Source organism: Calonectris borealis, chromosome 33, assembly GCF_964195595.1.
Source record: "Calonectris borealis chromosome 33, bCalBor7.hap1.2, whole genome shotgun sequence".
In the NCBI taxonomy this organism is placed as follows: Eukaryota; Metazoa; Chordata; class Aves; order Procellariiformes; family Procellariidae; genus Calonectris; species Calonectris borealis.
Genome location: NC_134344.1, coordinates 16,158 through 36,389, shown reverse-complemented (window position 1 = coordinate 36,389; position 20,232 = coordinate 16,158). Strand labels below are relative to the sequence as shown.

The 20,232-nt window shown below is 65.8% G+C and overlaps 2 protein-coding genes across 2 annotated transcripts in view; one reads left to right on the top strand and one right to left on the bottom strand.

Annotated features, from left to right (window-relative positions):
* TNXB (tenascin XB) overlaps positions 1-6,563 on the top strand; it is a 67,900-nt gene extending 61,337 nt beyond the window's left edge. The window contains exons 45-50 of the mRNA XM_075134565.1: positions 343-475; positions 1,241-1,392; positions 2,230-2,326; positions 2,642-2,803; positions 4,986-5,149; positions 6,384-6,563. Coding sequence (XP_074990666.1) covers positions 343-475; positions 1,241-1,392; positions 2,230-2,326; positions 2,642-2,803; positions 4,986-5,149; positions 6,384-6,464 — 789 coding nt within the window. The 3' untranslated portion in view covers positions 6,465-6,563. The remainder of the gene's footprint in view (positions 1-342; positions 476-1,240; positions 1,393-2,229; positions 2,327-2,641; positions 2,804-4,985; positions 5,150-6,383) is intronic.
* Positions 6,564-7,213: 650 nt separating this feature from the next.
* CYP21A2 (cytochrome P450 family 21 subfamily A member 2) lies at positions 7,214-19,598 on the bottom strand. Its single transcript, XM_075134564.1, has 11 exons — positions 19,560-19,598; positions 19,382-19,517; positions 18,484-18,573; positions 17,838-17,989; positions 15,283-15,378; positions 14,619-14,726; positions 12,380-12,466; positions 12,096-12,281; positions 10,987-11,156; positions 8,422-8,525; positions 7,214-7,472 (listed from the first exon to the last, which is right to left on the bottom strand). The coding sequence occupies exons 1-11, from the start codon at positions 19,596-19,598 to the stop codon at positions 7,228-7,230; spliced, it is 1,413 nt and encodes a 470-aa protein (XP_074990665.1). The 3' UTR covers positions 7,214-7,227.
* Between the last annotated feature and the right edge of the window lie 634 nt (positions 19,599-20,232).

The window sequence follows — 20,232 nt, the reverse complement described above, 5'->3', positions numbered from 1 at the left end:
AACCCTGGAGGACCCCAGTAACACCTGCAGGACCTCAGTATTCCTTGTGGGACCCCAATACCCTCACAGGGACCCCAATAACCCCTTGGGGACCCCAATATTCCTTGTAGGACCCCAATAATACCTTGGGGACCCCAATAAACCCTCAGGGACCCCACTATCCCCCCATGCACCCCAATATCCTTTGTGAGACCCCTAATACTCCCTTAGGGCACCCCAATATACCCACTGGGACCCCAGTAACCCCTTGGGGAAGCCAATAACACCCTGGGGACCCCAATAATGCCCAGGGGACCCCAACAATGCCTCGGGGGAGCCCAACACCCGCCCTGTGCCCCCCAGACGCTGCGGCTGCCCCCCGAGGCGACGTCCCATCAGCTGTGGGATCTGGAGCCGACAGGGCGCTATGGGGTGCAGCTGTGGGGCCGGGGGGGGGGCACCCCCCCTACCCCCCTGGAGGCCACCTTTGATACCCGTGAGCCAGACGCCTCGGTGGCTGGGTGGGGGGATCTGGGACCTTGGGCGGGGGCACCCGGACGCCTGGGTCCCTGGGTGGTGGGGGGCTGGGTTCTTGGGCGGGGGGCACCCGGACGCCTGGGTCCATGGGCGGGGGGAGATCTGGGTCCCTGGGTGGGGGGCACCCGGACGCCTGGGTCCCTGGGTGATGGGGGGCTGGGTTCTTGGGTGGGGGGCACCCGGACGCCTGGGTCCCTGGGTGGTGGGGGGCTGGGTCCCTGGGTGGGGGGCACCTGGACGCCTGGGTCCATGGGCGGGGGGAGATCTGGGTCCCTGGGTGGGGGGCACCCGGACGCCTGGGTCCCTGGGTGATGGGGGGCTGGGTTCTTGGGCGGGGGGCACCCGGATGCCTGGGTCCATGGGCGGGGGGGATCTGGGTCCCTGGGTGGGGGGCACCCGGACGCCTGGGTCCCTGGGTGATGGGGGGCTGGGTCCCTGGGTGGGGGGCACCCGGACGCCTGGGTCCTTGGGCGGGGGGGATCTGGGTCCCTGGGTGGGGGGCACCCGGACGCCTGGGTCCCTGGGTGATGGGGGGCTGGGTTCTTGGGTGGGGGGCACCCGGACGCCTGGGTCCTTGGGCGGGGGGGGATCTGGGTGCCTGGGTCCCTGGTTGCTGGGTCCCTGGGTGGGGGGCACCCGGACGCCTGGGTCCCCAGAAGTCCATAGGGTGACTTGGGGGGGGATCCCCGGACGCCTGGGTCCCCACACCCCCTCCCTCCCCCAGCTCCCCTCCCCCACCCGCACCCCCGAGACTGCGCTGAGGAGCAGCTGAACGGGCCAGGGCCTTCGCGCGAGACCCTCGTCTTCCTCGGGGGAGACCCCGGGAGACCCCTGCGCGTCTTCTGCGACATGGAGACTGACGGCGGTGGATGGCTGGTGGGGCAACTGGGGGGAACTGGGGGACGCTGGGAGGGGCTGGGGAGCACTGGGAGGGGCTGGGGGCTTCTATAGGGAGTTATGGGGGGTTTTATGGGGGGAAATGGGGATTTTATGGGGGGAAATGGGGGTTTTGGGGAGTCTTGAGGAGGACTGGGGGGCACTGGGAGGACACTGGGCGGCACTGGGAGAGGCTGGGGGGCTTCTATAGGGGGATATTGGGGAGATATAGGGGGTTTTATGGGGGGAAATGGGGGTCTTGGGGGGCAATAGGGGGTCTTGGGGGCATTGGGGGGGTTGGGGGGGAACTATGAAGGGCTGGGGGGGTCGTATGGGGGGGGTTTGGGGGGATATGGGGGGGAATGGGTGGTCTTGGGGGGAAATAGGGGGTCCTGGGGGGTATTGGGGGGGTCTGGTGGGGAACTGGGGAGCACTGGGAGGGGCTGCCCTTTGGGGGGTCGCTTGGGGGTGTATTGGGAGGATATAGGGTGTTCTGTGGGGGGAAATGGGGGTCTTAGGGGGCAATAGGGGGTCTTAGGGGGCATTGGGGGGTTTAGGGGGCAATAGGGGGACTGGTGGGGAACTGGGGGACACTGAGAGGCACTGGGAGGGGCTGGGAGGGTCGTATGGGGGGTATTGGGGGGTTTTATGGGGGGCAATGGTGGACAATGGGGGGGTCAGTGGGGGGTCTTGGGGGTCAATGGGGAGTCCTGGGGGGGACAATGGGTGTCCTGGGGGGCACTGGGGGGGTCTGGGGGGAAATGGGGGGGTCCTGGGGGTCTCTATGGGGTCAGTGGGGGATGAGGGGTGTTGGGATCACCCCTGACCCCCCCCAAGGTGTTCCAGCGCCGCCAGGACGGGGGCATTGATTTCTGGCGGGGGTGGGACGCCTACGCCCACGGCTTCGGCAACGTCACCGGGGAGTTCTGGCTGGGTGAGGACCCCGGTGTCTGGGGGGGGACCCTGCAGTCCGGGGGGGACCCAGGAGTCCGCGGGGGGAGCCAGGTGTTGGGGGGACCCAGGCATCCGGGTGGGCTCAGGGGAGGGGACCCAGGCGTCTGGGTGGGCTTGGGTGGGGGGAGGCCCGGGTGTCCGGGTGGGTGACCAGGGGGGACCCAGGCGTCCGGGTGGTCCTGGGTGGCCCCCAGGGAGGGACCCAGGCGTCCGGGGGGGACCCAGGGAGGGACCCAGGCGTCCAGGGGGACCGAGGGGCGGTGGCGGTGGCCAGACGCAAGCGTTGGGGGCACAGGGAACGAGGCGCTGCACGCCTTGACGTTGGGGACCCCCACGGAGCTGCGGGTGGATCTCCGCACCCCGCGGGACGCCGCCTTCGCCCGCTATCGCGACTTTGCCGTCGCCGGCGCCGAGGAGCATTACCGCCTCCGCCTCGGCGCCTACAGTGGCACCGCCGGTACTGGGGGGGGATGGGGGGGTCCTGGGGGGATCCTGAGATGGTTTTGGGGGTCCCTTGGACCATGAATGGGGTCCCTGGGGGGCACTGGGGGGTCTTGGGGGGGTCCTGAGGGGGGTCTTGGGGGTCGTGAGGGGTCTTGGGGAGTCCTGGAGGGGGCTTGGAGCGTCCCGGGGGGTTCTGAGTGATCTTTGGGGGGTCCTGGAGGGGGCTAGGGTCATCCTGGAGGGGTCTTGAGGGATCCTTGGGGTCCTGGAGGGATCTTGGGAAGTCCTGGGGGGGGGGCTTGGGTGGTCCTGGAAGGGCCTTGGGGAATCCTGAGGGGTCCTGGAGGAATCTTGGGGGGGTCCTGAGTGGTCTTGGGGGGGTCCTGAAGGGGGCTGGGGGGTCCTGGAGGGGTTTTGAGGGGTCTTAGGGGGTCCTGGTGGGGGGGAGTTGGGGGTCCCTTGGCCCATGAAGGGGATCCTAGGGGGAATATTGGGGGTCTCGTGGCCCATGTGGGGGGCTGGGGGGGTCTTGGAGAGGGTCTTGGGGGTCCTGATAGGTCTTGGAGGGGTCCTGGAGGGCATGGGGGTGTCCAGGGGGGGTTCTGGAGGGGTCTGCGTGGTCCCTTGGCCCATGGGGGAGTCCTGGGTGGGTCTTGGGGGATCCTGAAGGATCTTAAGAGGGTCTTGGGGGGTCCTGGAGGGGTCCTGGGGTGTCTTGGGGGGGGATATTTGGGGTCCTGAGGGTTCTTGGGGGGTTCTGGGGGGATCTTGGGGGTCTCTTGGCCCATGAGGGAGTCCTGGGGGGTCTTGGGGGGGTCCTGAGTGGGTCCTGGGGGGTCCTGAGGGGGTCTTGAGGGAACCTTGGCTCATGGAACTGGTTCTGGAGGGGTCTTGGGGGTCCCTTGGCCCACGGGGAGGGTTCTGGAGGCTCTTGGGGGTCTTTTGGCCCATGAAGGGGATCCTGGGGGGGCTTGGAGGGGTCCTGAGGGGTCTTTGGGTGCTCCTGAGGGATGTTGGGGGGTCTTGGAGGGGTCCTGGAGGATTCTGAGGGGATCTTGGGGGGTGTTGGGATGTCCTGGAGGGGTCTTGGGAGTCCTGAGGGGATATTGGGAGGGTCCTAGAGGGGTCTTAGGGGGTCATGGGGGTCCTGGAGGGGTTTTGGGGGGTCCTGGAGGGGTCTTGGGGGTCCTGGAGGGGTCTTAGGGGGGTCATGGGGGTCTTGGGGGGTCCTGGAGGGATCTTGGGAGTCCTGAGGGGGGCTTGGAGGGTCCTGGGGGGGGTCTTATGGGGTCCTGAGGGGGTTCTGGGCGGGCCTAAGGAAGTATTGGGGGTCCCTTGGCCCATGAGGGGTCCTGGAGGGGTTCTGGGGGGTCTTGGGGGTCTCCAGCCCTGGGGAGGGGGGTCCCTGGGGGCTCCTGGGCAGGTCTCTGGGGGTTCCCTTGAGGGTCTCTGGACTGTGGGGGAGTTGCAGGGGAGTTCCCGGGGGTGTGTGTGTTTGTCCCTGTGGGGGTCTTGGGGGTCCCTGTGGGGGGTCTTGGGGGTCTCCAGTCCTTGTGGTGTTCCTTGGGGGGGTCTCTGGAAGATGTCTGGAGGTTCTGGGGGGGATCTCTGGGGGCGTCTTTGGAGTCTCTTGGCCCTGGGGCTCCCTAGGGGGATTCCTGGGGGGGTCTGGGGGTCTCTGGATCATGGGGGGGTCCCTGGGGGGGTCTGACGGTGTCTGAGGGGAGGTCCCTGAGTGTCCCTGGGGGGTCTCATGGGGGTTCCCTTAGTGGTCACTGCAGGGGGTTCATGGGGTGTTCCTGGGGGTGTCTTGGGGGTCCCTTGGCCCTGGGCAATCCTGGGGGGTCCTAGGGGGGGTTTCTGGGGATCATTGGGGGGATCCCCAGAGGGTCCTGGGGGTTGTTGGGGGGATGTCCCCGGGGGGTCCCTGGGGGGTCTGATGGGGTCCGACGGGGTTCTCTGACTGAGGGGATCTTTCGGGGGTTCCTGGGGGGTCCCTGGGGGTTCCCTGGGGTGGTCTTGTGGATCACTGGGGGTCCCTGGGGGGTCTGAAGGGGTGGGCTGGAGGGACGCTGGGGGGGTCCCTGGGGGGGGTCTGGGGTCTCTGGACCATGGGGCGGGGGGGGTGTCCCTCTAGGGGTCCCGGGGGGGTCCCGGGGGGGTCCTTGGGGGGGTCTGACGGGGGGGTCCCGCAGGGGACGCGCTCTCCTATCACGCCGGCAGCCCCTTCTCCACGCGGGACCGGGACCCCCGGGGCCGCCCCCGTCCCTGCGCCGTCTCCTACACCGGGGCCTGGTGGTACCACAACTGCCACTACGCCAACCTCAACGGGCGCTACGGGACCCCCAGCCACCACCAGGCAAGCTATAGGGGCCGGGGACCTATAGGAGGCCATAGAGGGCAACTAGAGGGGGTCAATGGGGCCAGAATGGGGTTAACGGGGGCTACAGGGGGTCTGTAGAGGCCACAAGGGAGTTTATAGGAGCCATAATGGGGTCTATAGAGGCCATAGGGAGCCTATAGGGGCCAGGTGGTCCTATCGGGGGACCTATAGGGGGCCATAGTGGACAACTGGAGGGGGTTAATGGGGCCAGAGTGCAGTTAATGGAGACTATAGGGGACCATGATGGGGTCTATAGGGGCCATAGAGGGGGTATAGAAGCCATAGGGGGCCTATAGGAGCTGGGGGGACCTATAGGGGGACCTATAGGGCACCTATAGGGGGCAACTGGAGGGGGCCTATGGGGCCAGAGTGCAGTTAATGGGGACTATAGGGACTATAATGGAGTCTACAGGTGCCATAGGGGACCTATAGGGGCCGTTGGGGAGACCTATAGGGAGCCATAGGGCCAAAAGAGGGGACTACAGGGGCCACCAGGGCCTAAAGCGGCCATAAGGGCGGTCTATAGGGACTAGAGGAGAGCTCTATGGGCCACAGGGAGGCCTCTAGGGGCATACAGGTGTCTAAAGGGGCCATGGAGGGGGCCTGCAGGGGCATACAGGCACCTATAGGGGCTATATGGGGGTCTATAAGGGGCATAGAGAGGCCTTAGGGGCTATATGAGCCATATATGGTTCTTTATGGGTTATAGGAGGGTTTATAGGGGCACACAGATGTTTATAAGGGGCCACAGGGAGACCTATAGGGGCATATGGGGGGTCCTATGGACCAAGGGGACTTATAATGGGGTTATAGTTACTATAGGAAGTTCTATAGGGGCTATGGGGGAGGATGTCCTATGGGGGACACCTATATGGGCACTATGGAGCACAGGACGCCTATGGCACTGCCCACAACAGCGAGTACCTATGGGTGACTGGGGCCCTATGGGGACCAATGGGGACCCTATGGTGGCTATGTGGGCCACATGACCACGCACCCTATAGGCTCCATAGGGCCCAAAACCCTATAGAGGCTAGCCCCAGATCCCCTCTGTCTGGGCGTGGGGCCCCTATAGGAGCAATAGGGCTTGGGGCAGGGCAGAGGGGGGGTCTCTAGAGCCCCTATAGGGATCTATAGGGTTCTATAGGGGTCTATAGGGTGCCTATAGGGTACCTATAGGGCCTGATGAATCCCCCCTGGATCTCCCCAGGGCATCAACTGGTTTCCCTGGAAAGGCTTCGAGTTCTCCATCCCCTTCACCGAGATGAAGCTGCGGCCGCAACGTGACTGAGGGCACCCGGGCGTCCGGGGGGGCCCCCAGGAAGGAGGCGGGACTTGCGGGGGGCGGGGTCAGAGGCGAAGCTTTTATAGGGGGTGGAGGGGTAATAAAAGCTGCCTATAACCCCCTCCCCCCAGTGAACCCAGGTGTCCGGGGGGCGGGGGAGGGGAAGGGGGGGACACGGGCGTCTGGGGGCGACCCAGACGTCTGGGTGTGTTGGGAAGCATGGCGGGACCCCGGCGGCCGGGGGTGCAGGCAGGAGGTGACCCAGGCAGCCAGAGGTGCAGGCAGCTCCAGGCAGCCAGGGGTGCAGGCAGCAGGCAGCCAGGGGAGCAGGCAGCTCCAGGCAGCCAGGGGTGCAGGCAGCTCCAGGCAGCCAGGGGAGCAGGCAGCTCCAGGCAGCCAGGGGAGCAGGCAGCAGGCAGCCAGGGGAGCAGGCAGCTCCAGGCAGCCAGGGGAGCAGGCAGCAGGCAGCCAGGGGAGCAGGCAGCTCCAGGCAGCCAGGGGAGCAGGCAGCAGGCAGCCAGGGGAGCAGGCAGCTCCAGGCAGCCAGGGGTGCAGGCAGCAGGCAGCCAGGGGAGCAGGCAGCTCCAGGCAGCCAGGGGTGCAGGCAGCAGGCAGCCAGGGGTGCCGGCAGCTCCAGGCAGCCAGGGGAGCAGGCAGCAGGCAGCCAGGGGTGCAGGCAGCTCCAGGCAGCCAGGGGTGCAGGCAGCAGGGGGTGCAGGCAGCAGGCAGCCCCAGGCGTACCGGGCCCATCCCAGGCACCCATGCTGGGTTAGGCAGGGGGCTGGCAGGGCACCATGCGGACGCGGAAGGGCGGGCAGCGCAGGACGGTGCCTGCCGACACCTCCAGGGAGGGCAGGACCCCCGGGGCGGGGGGCTCCAGGCGGAATTCCTGCAGGATCTGGCCCAGGAAGACGAAGAGCTCGGCCCGGGCCAGCCCCTCCCCCAGGCAGGATCGGGCCCCGCAGCCAAAGGGCACCAGCGCCCGCCAGGGAGCCCCCGGCTCCAGGAACCGCTCTGGGGGGGGAGGGGGTTGTCAGGGGACCCAGGCATCCAGGGAGGGGACCCACCCCGAGGGGTTCAGGGGACCCAGGTGTTCGGGAGGGGACCCAGCCCAACGGGATCAGGGGACCCGAGCGTCTGGGGAGGGGACCCACCCCAACGGGTTTAGGGGACCCAGGTGTTCAGGCAGGGGACGCACCCCAAGGGGCTCAGGGGACCCAGGGGTCCAGGAGGTCACCCAGGCATCCAAGGAGAGGGACCCACCCCAAAGGGTTCAGGGGACCCAGGTGTCCGTGAGGGGACCCACCTGCACAGGGGTCAGGGGATTGGAGCGTTTCGGCAGGGGACCCACCCCGAGGGGTTCAGGGGACCCAGGCGTCCAGGAGGGGACCCACCCCGAGGGGTTCAGGGGACCCCGGTGTCCATGAGGGGACTCACCCCGAGGGGTTCAGGGGACCCAGGTGTCCATGAGGGGACCCAGGCGTCCAGGAGGGGACCCACCCCGAGGGGTTCAGGGGACCCAGGTGTCCATGAGGGGACCCAGGCGTCCAGGAGGGGACCCACCCTGAGGGGTTCAGGGGACCCAGGTGTCCATGAGGGGACCCAGGCGTCCAGGAGGGGACCCACCCCGAGGGGTTCAGGGGACCCAGGCGTCCAGGAGGGGACCCAGCCTGAGGGGTTCAGGGGACCCAGGTGTCCATGAGGGGACCCAGGCATCCAGGAGGGGACCCACCCCGAGGGGTTCAGGGGACCCAGGCGTCCAGGAGGGGACCCACCCCGAGGGGTTCAGGGGACCCCGGTGTCTAGGAGGGGACCCACCCGCATAGGGGTCAGGGGATTGGAGTGTTTGGGCAGGGGGTGCACCCCAAGGGGTTCAGGGCACCCAAGTGTCTGGGGAGGGGACCCACCCCAAGGGGTTCAGGGCACCCAGGTGTCCGGGGGGGACCCCGGAGTCGGGGCGTACCGGGCAGGAAGGCCTCGGGGTGGTGCCAGGTGTCGGGGTCCTGGTGGGCAGCCAGGAGGTTGGGGACCAGGATGGAGCCAGCCGGCACCGGGATGCCTCCGAGACTGGGAGGGGACAGGGGGGTGCTGGGATGTACTGGGACGTACTGGGACGCGCTAGGGCTCTGCTGGGATGTACTGGCGCTTACTGGGCTCTGCTGGGCCTGCTGCGACCTCCTGGGGCCTACTGGGGTCTGTTGGGGTTTACTGAGACCTGCTGGGGTGTACTGGGGCCTACTGAGGTCTGGGGGCTACTGGGATGTACTGGGGTCTACTGGAGCCTGCTGAGACCTGTTGGGGGCTACTGTGGCCTAATAGGGCCTATTGGGGGCTACTGGGATGTACTGGAGTCTACTGTGACCTCCTTGAGCCTACTGGGGCCTACTGGGGTTTACTGAGACCTACTGGGGTCTGCTGGGGCCTACTGGGACCTCCTGGGGCCTACTGGCCTCTGCTGGGATCTACTGGGATCTACTGGAATCTCCTGGGGTCTGCTTGGGCCTACTGGGGTCTGTTGAGGCCTACTGGGGTCTATAGGGGTCTACTGGGACATACCGGGCTCTGCAGGGGTCTTCTGGGGCCCACTGGGGTTTGCTGAGGCGTGCTGGGACCTCCTGGGGTCTACTGGGGTCTACTGGGGTCTATTGGGATTTACTGGACTCTGCTGGGATTTACTGCGATGCACTAGGGTTTACTGGAGCCTACTGGGGCCTGTTGGGACCTACTGGGCTCTGCTGGGGCTAGTGGGGTCTATTGGGGTCTACTGGGAACTGCTGGGGCCTACTGGGCTCTGCTGGGGTCTACTGGGGCCTACTGGGCTCTGCTGGAGCTACTGGGGTCTATTGGGGTCTATTGGGAGCTGCTGGAGCTACTGGGGTCTATTGGGATCTACTGGGAGCCGCTGGGGCCTACGGGGCCTGCTGGGACATACTGGGGCCTACTGGGAGATACTGAGACCTGCTGGGACATGCTGAGCCCTGCTGGGATCTACTGGAATCTACTGGGCCCTACTTGGGTCTGTTGGGGTCCACTGGGGTCTACTGGACCTGGCTCTGCTGGGGCTACTGGGGTCTATTGGAGTCTGCTGGGAGCTGCTGGGATCTACTGGGGCCTACTAGGACCTGCTGGGGGCCTATGGGCTCTGCTGGGATCTACTGGGCCCTGCTTGGGTCTGTTGGGATTCACTGGGGTCTACTGGACCTACTGGGCTCTGCTGGGGTTACTGGGGTCTGTTGGGGTCTACTGGGAGCTGCTGGGACCTACTGGGACCTGCTGGGGCCCTATGGGCTCTGCTGGGATCTACTGGGCCCTACTTGGGTCTATTGGGGTCAACTGGGACCTACTGGGACCTGCTGGGATCTACTAGGCCCTACTCGGCCCTGCTTGGGTCTACTGGGTCCTACTGGGACATACTGGGCTCTGCTGGGACTACTGGGGTCTATCAGGGTCTACTGGGAACTGCTGGGGCCTTCTAAGGCTTACTGGGGTCTATTGGGATCTAGTGGGGCCTACTGAGGCCTACTGGGACCTGCTGGGCTCTACTGGGGCCTACTGGGAAATACTGGTTTGTACTGGGCCACAATGGTTGTTTTCTTTCTTACTGGGGCTGTACTGAGATGCACTGGGCTATACTGGGTTATACTGGGCCAAAGTGGTCTCTGCTGGGACCAATTTATACTGGTTTGGAGTGGTGTAAAGCAGTGCCAGGCACTAGTGCACAGCGCTGCCACCTGAGGCCCTGTCCTCCATATTGGTCTATACTGGTTTATACTGGTCTATACTGCTTTAAAACATGGATGCACAGTGAGCTGACACTGACTTGTCCAGTCTATACTGGTTTACACTGGATTATACTGCTATGTATTGGCTTATACTGGTCCATACTGGTCTCCTCTGGATCAAAACACTGATACACACGGTGCTGCAACCTAATGACCATGGGTCCATACTGGTCTATAGCGGTTCCTACTAGTCCATACTGGTCTAAACTGGTCCATACTGGTCTAAACTGGTCAAAACTGGTTCATACCGGTCTAAACTGGTTCAAAACACTGATACACATTGGTGTGCAGTGCCGCAAATGGATGCCCAGTTGTCCTTACTGGTCTATAGTGTTTTATGTTGGTTTGTTCTAGTCCATACTGGTTCGTACTGGTCCATACTGGTCTATATTGGTTCATACTGGTCCATACTGGTCTAAACTCATGCTAAACACTGATACACATTGGTGCAAGGTGCTGTAAATGGATGCCCAGTGGTCCATACTGGTTCATGCTGGTTCATACAAGTCCATACTAGTCCATAGTCATCTAAACTGGTCTATACTGGTTCATACTCATCTGAGCTGGTTCATACTGGTCCATACTGGTCTAAACTTCTGCAAAACACTGATACACATTGGTGCACAGTGCTGCAACCTGAGCCCAGTTGTCCCTAACTGGTCTGTAGTGGTTCATGCTGGCTCATACTAGTACACGCTCATCAATACTGGTTCGTACTGGTGCATGCTGGTTTCTACTGGCCGTACCTGGTGTGGCGGCGGGCGCAGTGAGGCAGGGCGAGGGGGGCTGGGGGCCGGAGGCGCAGGGTCTCGGTGACGGTGGCGTGGAGGAGGGGCAGGCGCCCGGTGTCCCCCGCCTGGGGGGTCCCGGTGGGACCCAGCTCCCGCCACAGCTCCTCCCGCAGCCGCTCCTGCAGCTGGGGACACGCGGGGCACATGCGTGTCACACACGTGGCACCGTGTCCCAGGGTGACACGTGTGTCGTGGGGCATCGTGGGGGGTCCCACCCCGGGGACCCAATGCCAACGGGGGGGACATAAAGGGGACGAAGGAGCCGCGTGGAGACATGGACACGCGTGTGACACACGTGTGGCACCTTGGGGTGGCGCAAGGGGACAGCGATGGCCACGGGGAGGGGGACAAGGGGGACACATAGGACACAGGTGGGGACACAGGACCCCCTGGGGACATTCATGGGCACCTGAGACCCCCCCCCCCCCCCCCCCGGGGACAAGTGTGGGGACGTGGACATGGATGTGACATCGTTGTGACATGCGTGTGGCACCTGACGGTGGTGAAAGGGAGCGGTGATGGACACGGGGAGAGGGACACAGGGGCACACAGGACACGGTGGGGACATGGGACCCCCTGGGGACACGCATGGGGACTTGGACACGGCTGCGGCACACGTGTGGCACCTTGGGGTGGAGCGGGGGGATGGTGATGGCCATGGGGAGGGGGACACTGGGGACACAGATGACATGTGGGGGGACATGGGACCCCCGTGGGGACTCGGGGACACAGACGCGGCTGTGACACGTGTGGCACCTCGGGGTGGTGCAAGGGAATGGTGACGGCCAGAGGAAGGGGGACACAAGGGACACGTAGGACACGTGTGGGGACATGGGACACGTGTGGGGACATGGGACACCCATGGGGACATGGGACACCCATGGGGACACGCACGGGGATGCGGACACGGCTGTGACACGCGTGTGGCACCTCGGGGATGGTGATGGCCAGGGGGAGGCAGACACGGGGGGGGGCACACAGGACACGGGACCCCCTGGGGACATGCGTGGGGACTCGGGGACACGCGTGGGGCCACGGACACGGCAGTGACACGCGTGTGGCACCTCGGGGCGGTGCAGCAGGAAGGCGACGGCCCAGGCCAGGGCGGCGGCGGTGGTCTCGGTGCCCCCGATGAAGAGGTCGACCAGGGCCATGTGGAGGCGGGGGGGGCTCAGGGGGCCCCCCGGGACGCCTGGGTCCCTTCCCTGCAGCGCCCCCAGGACCGTGTCCCCTGGGGGGGATGGGCACTCCTGCGGGGACGCCTGTCATTCCCTCCTGGATGCCGGGGTCCCCCCCACCCCCGGACCCCTGGGTCCCCCCCCCCCCAGACACGTGGGTCCCCCCCGACCTCGTGCCGCCGGATCTGGGCCTCCACGAAGGCGTCGCGGAGCTCGACGAGGCGCAGCAGCTCCCGCAGCCCCGGGTTGGGCAGGACCTGGGACGTATAGATCCCATAGGGACCCCCAGACCCTATAGGGCCCTATAGATGCTCCCTCCATAGATACCCTATAACTCCCCTCAGCCCCATATAAACCCTATAGCTGCCTCCCCCCCCCCCCCCCCCCGGCCATGTAGACCCTATAGGCCACCCTCCCAGACCATATAGACCCTCCCCACCCTGCTATAGACTCTCCCAGCCCCATATAGACCATATAACCCCTCATGGCCATATAGACCCTTTACCCTCCCACCCCCATATAGATCATCTCAGCCCCATAAAACCCCCATAACCTCCCCTTCCAGCCCCATACAGCCCCCCCAACCCCATATAGAACACCCATCTCCATATAGAACCTATACCCCCAGCCCCTCCCACACCTTATACATCCTCCCCAAGCTCATATAGGCACCTCCCCAGCCTCATATAGACCCTATAACACCCTCCCAGCCCCATGTAGACCCTGTAAGGCCCCTCCCAGAGCCGTAGAGCCCCTTCCCAGTTCCATTTATACCCCTCCAGGGCCCACATAGATCCCAGAAACCCTCTCCCCAGCCCCATATAGACCCCCCCCAGCCCCATATAGACCCTGTAACACACTCCCCAGCCACATATAAACCCTATAAGACCCCTCCCAGGGGCATATAGCCGCTCCCCAGCCCCATATAGACTCCTCCAAGGTCCCATAGATCCTAGAAATCCTCTCCCCAGCCCCATATAAACCCCATAACACACCTCCTAGCCCCATATAGACCCTCAAACACCCTCCCAGTCCCATATAGACCCCTCCAAGGCCCATATGGATTCTAGAAACCCTCTCCCGAGCCCCATATAGACCCTAAAACACCCTCCCAGCCCGTATAGACCCCTCCAAGGCCCACATGGATTCTAGAAACCCTCTCCCGAGCCCCATATAGACCCTCAAACACCCTCCCAGCCCCATACAGACCCCTCCAAGGCCCATATGGATTCTAGAAACCCTCTCCCGAGCCCCATATAGACCCTAAAACACCCTCCCAGCCCGTATAGACCCCTCCAAGGCCCATATGGATTCTAGAAACCCTCTCCCGAGCCCCATATAGACCCTAAAACACGCTCCCAGCCCCATATAGGCCCTATAACACTCCCCCAGCCCCACGTACCCCACCCCCAGGGCCAAATAGTCCCTATAACACCCCTCCCAGCCCCATATAGTGCCTATAACACCCCCTCCTGAGGCCATATAGCTCCTCCCCAGTCCCATACAGACCCCTCCAAGGCCCATATGGATTCTAGAAACCTTCTCCCGACCCCCATATAGACCCTAAAACACCCTCCCAGCCCCGTATAGACCCCTCCAAGGCCCATATGGATTCTAGAAACCCTCTCCCGAGCCCCATAGAGACCCTAAAACACCCTCCCAGCCCCGTATAGACCCCTCCAAGGCCCATATGGATTCTAGAAACCCTCTCTCGAGCCCCATATAGACCCTAAAACACCCTCCCAGCCCGTATAGACCCCTCCAAGGCCCACATGGATTCTAGAAACCCTCTCCCGAGCCCCATATAGACCCTAAAACACCCTCCCAGCCCCATACAGACCCCTCCAAGGCCCATATGGATTCTAGAAACCCTCTCCCGAGCCCCATATAGACCCTAAAACACCCTCCCAGCCCCATATAGACCCCTCCAAGGCCCATATGGATTCTAGAAACCCTCTCCCGAGCCCCATATAGACCCTAAAACACCCTCCCAGACCCATATAGACCCCTCCAAGGCCCATATGGATTCTAGAAACCCTCTCCCGAGCCCCATATAGACCCTAAAACACGCTCCCAGACCCATATAGACCCTATAACACTCCCCCAGCCCCACGTACCCCACCCCCAGGGCCAAATAGTCCCTATAACACCCCTCCCAGCCCCATATAGTGCCTATAACACCCCCTCCTGAGGCCATATAGCTCCTCCCCAGTCCCATATAGACCCCTCCAAGGCCCATATAGGTCCTAGAAACCCTCTCCCCAGCCCCATATAGACCTTATACGCCCGCCCTCCCAGCCCCACATCCTCACCTCCCAGCCTCATATACCCCCCCCCACCCCCCATATGGCCCCCCCGCCGCCGGGGCCATATAGCCCCCATAGGGCCCGGCCCCACGGCAGGGCTCACCCGCAGCACGGGGAGCAGGTCGAGGGCGCGGACGCTGGCCCTGCCCCACACCTCCAGCAGCTCCACCACGCAGCGGGTGAAGGCCCGGACCTCCGCCTCGGGGGGCAGCTGGGGGGGGCCCCGACGCCTGGGTCCCCTCCGGGTCCCCTCCTGGGCGCCTGGGTCCCCCCAGAACCCAAAAAAGCAGCACCCCCCCCCCCCAAAAAGACACAGCCCCAGGCACCTGGGAGCCCCCAGCACATCTGGGTTTCCCATCCCCCCCCCCCCCCCCAAACTACTGGGTACCCCCCCGGATGCCTGGGACCCCCAAACACCTGGGCCCCCTTTCCTGGGTGCCTGGGTCCCCCCAGAACCCAAAAAAGCACCGCCCCCCCACCAAAAGACACAGCCCCGGGCACCTGGGAGCCCCCAGCACGTCTGGGTTTCCCATCCCCCCCCTCCCCCAAACTACTGGGTACCCCCCCGGATGCCTGGGACCCCCAAACACCTGGGTCCCCTTTCCTGGATGCCTGGGTCCCCCTGGATGCCTGGGTCCCCCCAATACCTGGGTGCCCCCCTGAACTCTTGGGTCCCCCATCCCGGACACCTGGGTGTCCCCCCTCCAGATGCCTGGGTTCCCCCCCCCAAACTCCCCGGGTCCCCCCCAGATGCCGGGGTCCCCTACCAGGTCCCCGAAGAGGAGGCGGCCGATGGTGCTGCAGGTGTGGAAGGGGAAAACCTCAAAGGGGTCCAGGGGGGCCCCCCCGTGGGAACGCAGCTCCTGGGCGGGGAGGGGGGATCAGAGGGGGGATGGGCGGGAACCTGGGGGTATTGGGGTGTCCTAGGGGGTATTGTGGGGCTCTAAGGGGGATTTGGGGTGTCCTGGGGGGGTATGTGGGACTCTGAGGGGGTTTTGGGTTCCCTGTAGGGGGGTATTGGGGTGTCCTAGGGGGATATAGGGGACCCTAAGGGGGTACTGAGGAACCCCAGGGGGTCCTGAGGGGGTACTGGGGTTCAAAAGATGGTTTTGGGGGGCACTAAGGGTGTATTGGGAGCTCTAAGGGGGGTTTTGGGGTCTCCAGGTGGATATTGGGGTGTCCTAGGGGGATATAGGGGGGCCCCAAGGGGGTTGTGGGGTCCCTAAGGGGGCGTTAGGGCCCCTAGAGAGGATATTGGGGTGTCCCAGGGGGATGGGGGGCTCCCTAAGGGGGTACTGGGGGGCCCTAAGGGGATTTTGGGGTCCCTTAAAGGGGTTTTGGGGTGTCCCGGGGAGGTACAGGGTCCCCAAGGGGATATTGCCCATGGAGGGTATTGGGGGGCCCTAAGTGGGTTTTGGGGGGGGCTAAGGGGGGTTTCTGGGTCCCTAAGATTGAGGAAGCCCTGGGGGGGGGGTTGGGGAGCCCTTAGAGGGCTTTTGGGGGGAGGGTAAAGGGGTATTGGGGTGTCCCACGGCGATATATACGACACCTAAGAGGGTTTTGGGGGTCCCCAGGGGAGTATTGGGGGGTCCTAAGGGGGGGGTTTAGGTGGGGGTCTAAGGGGGGGTTGGGGTTCCCAGGGAGGTGTTCGGGTGCCCTAAGAGGGGTTGGGGGTCCTAAGGGGGTTTTAGGGTGCCCCGGGGGGATATAGGGGGTCCCTAAGGGGTCCGGGGAGGCCCCCCTGTGGGAATGCAGCTCCTGAGGGGCAAGGGGGGGTGTCAGAGGGAGGTTTTGGGGTCCCTTGGGGGGTATAGGGTGCCCTAAGAGGGTTTGGGGAGACCTGGGGGGGTATTGGGGTCCCCAGAGGGATATAGGGGGGCACTAAGGTCGATTTCGGGGTGCAGGGTTTTGGGGTGCAGGGTGACTTTTGGGGTGCAGGGGTGTATTTCAGGGTGCAGGGTTTGGGGGTGCAGGGTTTTGGGTACAGGGTGATTTTGAGGTGCAGAGGGGTTTTGGGGTGCTCTGGGGGGTCGCCTGGGTTTCGGGGTGAAAAGGTGTGTTTTGGGGTAAAGGGTGATTTTTGAGGGTGCAGGGTCATTTCGGGGTCCAAGGGAGGTGGGTTTGGGGGTGCAGGGGTGGGTTTGGGGTGCAGGGGGCGTTGGGGTGCAGGGTTTGGGGGTGCAGGAGTGATTTTTGGGGTGCAGGGTTTAGTTTGCAGTGCAGAGGGGTGATTTTTGGCATGCAGGGGGGGTTTGGGGTGCAGAGGATTTAGGGGTGCGGAGGAGTTGGGGTGCAGGGGGGTGTGGGGATGCAGGGGTGTTTGGGGGTGCGGGGGGTTGGGGGTGCAGGGGGGAGGTTGGGGGTGCAGGGGGAGTTGGGGTGCGGGGGGTTGGGAGTGCAGGGGGTTGGAGATGCAGAGGCAGGGTTGGGGGTGCGGGGCTTTGGGGGTGCGGGGGGGATTTGGGGTGCGGGGGGTTGGGGGTGCAGGGGGTTGGAGATGCAGAGGCAGGGTTGGGGGTGTGGGGCTTTGGGGGTGCGGGGGGGATTTGGGGTGCGGGGGGTTGGGGGTGCAGGGGGTTGGAGATGCGGAGGCAGGGTTAGGGGTGCGGGGGTTTGGGGGTGCAGGGGTTTGGGGTGCGGGGATTTGGGGTGCGGGGGGTTGGGGGGTGCAGGGGGTTGGAGATGTGGAGGCAGGGTTAGGGGTGCGGGGATTTGGGGGTGCGGGGGTTGGGGGTGCAGGGGTTTGGGGGTGCGGGGATTTGGGGTGCGGGGGGTTTGGGGGTGCGGGGGGTTGGGGGGTGCAGGGGGTTGGAGATGTGGAGGCAGGGTTAGGGGTGCGGGGATTTGGGGGTGCGGGGGTTGGGGGTGCAGGGGTTTGGGGGTGCAGGGGTTTGGGGGTGCGGGGATTTGGGGTGCGGGGGGTTTGGGGGTGCGGGGGGTTGGGGGGTGCAGGGGGTTGGAGATGTGGAGGCGGGGTTAGGGGTGCGGGGATTTGGGGGTGCGGGGGTTGGGGGTGCAGGGGTTTGGGGGTGCAGGGGTTTGGGAGTGTGGGGGTTTGGGGGTGCAGGGGTTTGGGGGTGCGGGGGTTTGGGGGTGCAGGGGTTTGGGGGTGTGGGGTTTGGGGGTGCAGGGGTTTGGGAGTGTGGGGGTTTGGGGGTGCAGGGGTTTGGGGGTGCGGGGGTTTGGGGGTGCAGGGGTTTGCGGGTGTGGGGTTTGGGGGTGCGGGGGTTTGGGGGTGCGGGGGTTTGGGGGTGTGGGGGTTTGGGGGTGCGGGGGTTTGGGGGTGCGGGGGTTTGGGGGTGTGGGGTTTGGGGGTGCTCACCGCGCAGAGGGCCCGCGCCTGCCGCCGCAGGAGGGGCCGGAGCCGCCCCCCCGCCCGGGCCAGCGCCCCCCGCGTCGCCCCCCGCTGCCGCCGCCAGCCCGGGGAGGCCGCGCCCAGCGCCAGGTCCCGGCCCCCCCGCGACACCAGCCCCGCTGGGGGGACCCGAGTCAGGGGCGCCCCGGGGACCCCAGACTACCCCCCCCCCCCACCCCAGCACCCACGTCACCCAGGGATAACCCCCCCGCCCCAGCACCACCCCCCAGTACCCATGTCCCCCCCCCCGGGATCCCCCCAGCACCGACCAGCCCCCCTGACACCCCCATGTCGGGGCACCCCAGACCCCCCCCACCCCCCCCAGCACCCATGGCCCCACCACCACAGACCCCCTCCCACCCCGTAACCCCACCATTCACCCCCATAGCCCCCCCCCCCAGCCCATAGGGTCCCCTCACCCCATAACCCCCCAAACCATATGCCCCCCCTCCCGCTCCCCCCCAGCCCCATGGGGCCCCCCGCATCCCATAGCCCCCCCCAGCCCCTATAGGGAACCCCCCCCACCCCATAACCCCTCCATTCACCCCGTAGCCCCCACCCAGCCCCATAGGGACCCCCCAGCCCCATAGCCCCCCCCCCCAGCCCCCCATACCCAGGTAACTTGGGGGGCGCCCCAGCCAGTCCCCCCAGTGCCGGGCCAGCGCCTCCCGGATGGTCCCCACCGAGCTCAGCACCAGCACGTCTGGGGGGGGGGAGAAAGTGGGGGGCTGGGGGGGACCCCAAAACTGCGGGGGAACCCAAAATGGAGGGGGGAGGGTTGGGGAGTCGTGGGGTGGTGGGGGGGAGGGGTTGGGGTCCCCAAGGGGTAAGTTGGGGGAGGGGTTCAAGGTGGGGGGGAGTTTTGAGGTCCCGGGGCAGGTTTGGGGGTGCCAGGGGGGGAGTCAGGGTCTGGGGGGAGGGTCTCCAAGGGCTAATTTGGGGGTTCGGGCGGGTCTCAGGATCCCAGGGGCAGTTTTGGGGTCCCAGGGGCAGGTTTGAGGGTTCGGGGGGATTTTGGGGTCCCCAAGGGAGGCTGGGGGGGGGGCTCAGGGTCCCGGGGCTGGTTTGGGGGTGCCTGGGGGGGGTGTCAGGGTCCGGTTTTGGGGTTCCCAAGGGTCAATTTTAGGGGTTGGGGGCATCAAGGTGTGGGGGGGCAGTTTTGGGGTCCCAGGGTCAGGTTTGGGGGTTCGGGGGGATTTTGGGGTCCCCAAGGGAGGCTCAGGGTCCCGGGGCAGGTCTGGGGGTGCCGGGGGGGGGTGTCAGGGTCCGGTTTTGGGGTCCCCAAGGGTCAATTTTAGGGGTTGGGGGGGATCAAGGTGTGGGGGGGCAGTTTTGGGGTCCCAGGGTCAGGTTTGGGGGTTCGGGGAGAGGTCAGGGTCTGGGGGGAGGGGAAGGGGGAGGCCCCAAGGGCGAGGGGGGAGGGGCAGGTTTTGGGGTCCCAGGGTCGGGTTTGGGGGCTCGGGGGGGGGGTGGTGGTGTCAGTTTTGGGGTGCCCCCCCCCCCCCACTCACCGCGCCCCCCCAGGCGCATGCGCAGGACGGGCCCGTGCCGGCGCGCGAGGCGGCTGAGGTGCAGCGCCCCCTGCGGGTGCAGCAGGTGCAGCGCCCCCCCCCGCGGACCCCTCCCCCCCCGCCCCGCCCCGCCCCCCTCCCGGGACCCCCCCCGCCCCCCCCCCGCCGCCAGCAGCACCAGCAGCGCCAGCAGCGCCAGCACCAGCGCGGCCGCCATCGCCCGGGGGGGCCCCCCCCGGGGAGCCCCTATATTGGGGGGACCCGAAGCCCCGCCCCCCGAAGCCCCGCCCCTAAAGCCTGCCCCAAAAGCCACGCCCCCGCAGACCGTGCCCCCCTCCCCCCCCAAGCCTCTATAATGGACGGACCCGAAGTCCCACCCCCCGACGCCCCGCCCAGGAGAAGCCACGCCCCTTCACAAGCCCTGCCCCCCTCGCAGGCAGAACCCCCCCTATAATGGGGGGGGCTCTTAAGCCCCGCCCCCTCGAGGTCCTGCCCCCGCCCCCCCAAAATTACAGGGGCCACCCCGGAGCCCTTCCCCTCCCCCATCAGGTGACACCCCCCCGAGCGCCCCCCCCTCCCCCATCACCCTCGGGGGAACCCCAGACCCCCCCATCCATGGGTGCCCCCCAACAGCCCAGGCCCCCCCTCCCCCCCATCCCCCTCAAGGCCCCCCGTGACCCCCCCGACCCCCCCCATCACGCCCCTCCCCCAAGCCCCCCCAAATCCCCCCCCGTGTCGGCAGCAGCACCCGGGGGGGTTCAACACACATTTATTGGGGGGAGGGGGATACAGTGCGGGGGGGCCGCGGGGGGGGGCCCCGGGGGGGGGGGCCTTATTGGGGGGGGTCTCAG

Bases quoted from the DNA above. Each gene is read 5' to 3' on its own strand.
- CYP21A2 (XM_075134564.1), bottom strand. From the start codon at position 19,598: ATGGCGGCCGCGCTGGTGCTGGCGCTGCTGGCGCTGCTG. The intron at 12,467-14,618 runs GTGAGCCCTGCC...TATACGTCCCAG, and splicing joins ACCTGCTCCCCGTGCTGCGG to GTCCTGCCCAACCCGGGGCT. The intron at 8,526-10,986 runs GTACGGCCAGTA...GTCCCCTCCCAG, and splicing joins TGCGCCCGCCGCCACACCAG to TCTCGGAGGCATCCCGGTGC.